Source organism: Crocuta crocuta, unplaced genomic scaffold, assembly GCF_008692635.1.
Source record: "Crocuta crocuta isolate KB4526 unplaced genomic scaffold, BGI_CrCroc_1.0 scaffold1012, whole genome shotgun sequence".
Classification (NCBI taxonomy): Eukaryota; Metazoa; Chordata; class Mammalia; order Carnivora; family Hyaenidae; genus Crocuta; species Crocuta crocuta.
The window spans coordinates 209,984-214,985 of NW_027530844.1; the positions used below are offsets into that span (position 1 = coordinate 209,984).

The following is a 5,002-nucleotide window of genomic DNA, read 5'->3' on the forward strand; positions in this document are numbered from 1 at the left end:
ATGAGCCAAGCCTCTTTTTTTTTTTTCTGTTGAATGTTGCTTTAATCTTTCTCCATACAAAAAATGGCCTTTTGTTTCACATTTGCCATAGTCCAGGCCTTTCTTCCTTTATATCACTGCTCATGGGCCACTTAACTATTGATATTTCCTCCTTTTTCAGTTAAACCCTAGCTCCTTTCCAACATGGCAGCACTATTCTCAGCCATCTGCTGCTATCCACCTAAACATATTTTTCTATTTACTATAGTGTATATTCTTTTCTGTTCACACCAATGAAACCTCAATACAATCCAAATGAAAGTATGGAGGGAATAATTTGAAGAGCTACTTCAAAACTGCCCCCTATTGCAATGGCTAGGAGAGAGTAGAGAGATCCTTTCTTGTTTGAACTATGCCAGGGTGAAAGAACCTACTTTTTCTCTGTGGAGGGAAATGAAAGCTCTAGCTGTATAAAGAAAACTGACCTGATTTCCTTTCCCTAGGAATCAAGACAGAGGGTTTATACCGTACTGTGGGCAGCAATATCCAGGTTCAGAAGCTGCTGAATGCCTTTTTTGGTAACAAATTTAATTTCATTATTCTTTTTGGAAATTGTGTATAAGAAATGTGACTATATGAGAAAGGAGACATTGCTAAAAAAGGTTGTAGAATGTTTTAAATTTTTTTTCAAAGGAAAAATGTAAACATATTTGCCTACCCTGGGTCAGAGAGAATCTTGCCTTGAAGAAACAACTAGCATCCCTTTTCCACATCATATTCATTCATCAAAGCCTTTGCAATCTGCCTTCTACCCCAGCCTCTCCACTGAAAATATTTTCACCAGGCTTAGAAGGTATCTTCTGTGAAATCCAGGGTACAATTTTTAGTCTCTATCTTGCTTGATTTCCTTGTTGACTACTCCCTCCTTTTTGGAACTTTCTCCCTATGTGACTTCTATGACTTAACATCTTTTGATTTTTCTAAAATCATCTATGCAACCTTTCAAGTGACTCTTGTCAGGTCCTTTTTATTCTTCCCATCTTCTCAGTCTTGTCTGGATATTTTCAAGCATTCCGTCTCTGTCCCCCTTTGCTTCTTCCTCTACATATTTTCCTAATGAATAAATATTAACCTGGTTATGGGTCACATTTATTTTTCAATTTTGTACGTCTAGTAATTTTTTTAAGTTTTTAAATTCCAGTTAACATACAGTGTAATATTAGTTTCACATGCATAATACAGTGATTCAACACTTCCATACACAAGTATACTAGTTAATCACAAGTGTACTCTTTAATCATATCACCTATTTCACCAATCCCCCTCATGCACCTCCCTTCTAAAGACCATCACTTGGTTTTCTATAGCTAAGCATCTGTTTCTTCATTTGCCTCTCTTTCTACTGCCTATGCTCATCTGTTTAGTTTCTTAAATTGCGTATATGAGTGACAACATATGGTATTTGTCTTTCTCTATTTTGCTTAGCATAATAGTATGTAGCTCTATCCACATCATTACAAATGGCAAGATTTCATTGCTTTTTAAGGCTAAGTAATATTCTTGTGTGTATGTGTGTGTGTGTGTGTGTGTGCGCGTGTGCGTGCGTGTGTGCACGTGCACCACATTTCTTTATCCATTCATTAGTCAGTTGACATTTTGGCTGCTTCCGTAATTTGCCCATTGTTCATAATGGTGATATAAGCATCAGGGTGCATGTATCCCTTTGTATTAGAATTTTCATATTTTTTGGATAAGCACCTAATAGTGCAATTCCTGGATCATAGCATAGTACTACCTATATCTCTTTGAGGAACCTCCATATTGTTTTCCATGGTGGCTGCACCAGTTTGCATTGCCACCAACAGAGCAAGGGGGTTCTCCTTTGTCCATATCCATACCAACACCTGACGTTTCTTGTTTTGTTAATTTTAGCCATTGTGACTAGTATAAGGTGATATCTCATTGTAGTTTTGATTTGTATTTCCCTGATTGAGTGACGTTGAACACATTTTCAAGAGTCTGCTAGCTATTTGGATGTCTTCTTCAGAAAATTGTTTGTTCAGGGTGCCTGGGTGCCTCACTGGGTTGAGTGACCAACTTCAGCTCAGGTCATGATCTCGCGATTCGTGGGTTTGAGCTCTGCGCCAGGCTCTGTGCTAACAGCTCAGAGCCTGGAGCCTGATTCAGATTCTGTGTCTCCCTCTCTCTCTGCCCCTTCCCCCTTTGCACTCTTTCTGTCTCAAAAATAAATAAACTTTAAAAAAATTAAAGAAATTAGGAAAATGTCTGTTCATATCTTTTGCCCATTTTTAAACTGGATTATTTGTTTTTTGGGTGTTTAGTTTTTAATTTCTTTCTATATTTTGTATAGTAACCTTTTATCCAATACGTCATTTGAAAATGTCTTCTCTGATCCCATAAGTTGCATTTTAGTGTGGTTGATTATTTCCTTTGCTGTGTAGAAGCTTTTTGTTTTCACGAGGTCCCCATAGTTCATTTTTCCTTTTGTTTTCCTTGCCTCAGGAGACATTCTAGTAAGAGGTTGCTACAGCTGATGTGAAAGTGATTACTGCCTGTGTTCTTAGGATTTTTGTGGTGTCTTGTTAGATCTTTAATCCATTTTGAACTTACTTTTGTGTATGCTGTAAGAAAGTTGTCTAGTCTTATTCTTCTGAATGTAGATTACCAGTTTTCCTAATACTATTTGTATTCATGTACTCATGACCTGAGCTGAAGTTGAGATTGTCCTTTTTCCATGGGATAATATTTCCTGCTTTGTTGAAGATTAATTTACCATATAATTGTAGGCTCATTTCTGGGGCTTCTATTCTGTTCTATTGATTGATGTGTCTATTTTTGTGCCAGTACCGTACTGTCTTGATCACAACAGCTTTGCGATATAACTTGAAGTCAAGAATTGCAATGCCTCCAGCTTTGATTTTCTTTTTCAAGATTGCTGTGCCTATTCCAGGTCTTTGTGGTTCCATACAACTTTTAGGATTGTTTGTTCTAGCTTTGAGAAAAATGCTAGTGGTATTTTGATAGGGATTACATTAAATGTGTAGATTGCTTTGGGGAGTATAGACATTTTCAAAATATTTATTACTCTAATCCATGAGCACAGAATGTTTCTCCAGTTGTTTGTGTCATGTTTAATTTTTGTCATCAGTATTTTATGTTTCCAGAATACATATCTTTTACCTCTTTCGTTGGGTATCTTATGGTTTTGGGTGCAGTTGTAAATAGGATTGATTCCTTGATTTCTCTTTCTGCTGCTTCATTGTTCGTATATAGAAATGGAACAGATTTCTGAACACTGATTTTATATCTTGTGACTCTACTGAATTCGTGTATCAGTTGTAACAAGTTTTTGGTGCAGTCTTTCAGGTTTTCTACATAGAATATCATGTCATCTGTGAATAGTGAAAGTTGACCTCTTCCTTGCCAATCTCGATGTCTTTTATTTCTTTTTGTTGTCTGACTGGTATGGCTGGGACTTCCAGTACTATGTTAAATAACAGTGGTGAGAGTGAACATCCCTTTCTTGTTCCTGACTGTAGAGGAAAAGCTCTCAGTTTTTCCCCATTCAAGAAAATAGCTGTGGGTTTTTCCTACATGGCTGGCCTTTCTTATGTTGAATAATGTTCCCATTAATCATACTATTTAAAGGGTTTTTAATCATGAATAAATGTTATACTTTATCAAATGCATTTTCTGCATCTTTTCAAAAGATCTTATGTTTCGTATCCTTTATTTTATTAATGTCTTATAAATAAATTGCACTTGATTGTGGTGAATGATTTTTAAATATACACTTGGATTCAGTTTGATAGTATTTTCTTNTCCATTCAAGATACTAGCTGTGGGTTTTTCCTACATGGCTGGCCTTTCTTATGTTGAATAATGTTCCCATTAATCATACTATTTAAAGGGTTTTTAATCATGAATAAATGTTATACTTTATCAAATGCATTTTCTGCATCTTTTCAAAAGATCTTATGTTTCGTATCCTTTATTTTATTAATGTCTTATAAATAAATTGCACTTGATTGTGGTGAATGATTTTTAAATATACACTTGGATTCAGTTTGATAGTATTTTCTTGAGAATTTTTGCATCCATGTTTATCAAAGATATTGGCCTGTAGTTCTCTTTTTTTAGTGGACTCTTTATCTTGTTTTGGTAGCAAGGTAATGCTAGTCTTAAGAATGAATTTGGAAGTTTTCCTTCCATTTGTGTTTTTTGGAACAGCTTGAAAAGAATAAGTATTAACTCTTCATTACATGGTAGACTGCACCTGTCAAGCCATCTGGCCTGGGACTTTTGTTTATTGGGAAACTTTTGATTACTGATTCTATTTTTTGGGGGGTTATTGGTCTATTCAATTTTTTTCTTTCTTCGTATTTCAGTTTTGGTAGTTTATGTGTTTCTAGGAATTTATCCATTTGGTTTAGGTTGTCCAATTTGATGTCATGTAGTTTTTCATAACATTCTCTTATAATTATTTGTCCTTATTTGGTGTTGGTCATTATTTCTCCTTTTTCTTTTGTAATTTTATGTACTTGGGTCTTTTTTGTTTTTAATAAGTCTGGTTGGGGATTTATCAATTTCATTAATTTTTTAAAAGGTCAAACTCTTGGTTTCATTGATCTGTTCTGTTGTGTTGTTGTTGTTGCTTCTCTATCATTTATTTCTGTTCTAATCTTTATTATTTCCCGTCTTCTGCTGGCTTTAGGCTTCATTTGTTCTTTTTTCTAGCTCCTTTATTTGTACATTTAGGTGGTTTATTTGACATTTAATTTGCTTCTTCAGGTAGATTTGTATTGCTCTGTACTTTCCTCTTATGACTATGTCTAGTAATGTTGATTAAATTATAAAATTATGGGTTTTGCATGTCCTGATTTTGTTGACTTCTTTTAAAGAGTATTGAACTTTCTTTTATAGGTCTTTATTTGTAGATCAGCTTGGTCCATTAGCAGCTTCTTTTTAAACTTGTTAGTACAAATATAAAGTATCTTTTACT

At 34.7% G+C, this 5,002-nt stretch overlaps 1 protein-coding gene across 1 annotated transcript in view; it reads left to right on the plus strand.

The window, feature by feature from the left end:
• Positions 1-5,002, plus strand: part of OPHN1 (oligophrenin 1) — a 404,963-nt gene that overhangs the window by 188,768 nt on the left and 211,193 nt on the right. The window contains 1 exon segment of the mRNA XM_077769252.1: positions 483-557. Coding sequence (XP_077625378.1) covers positions 483-557 — 75 coding nt within the window.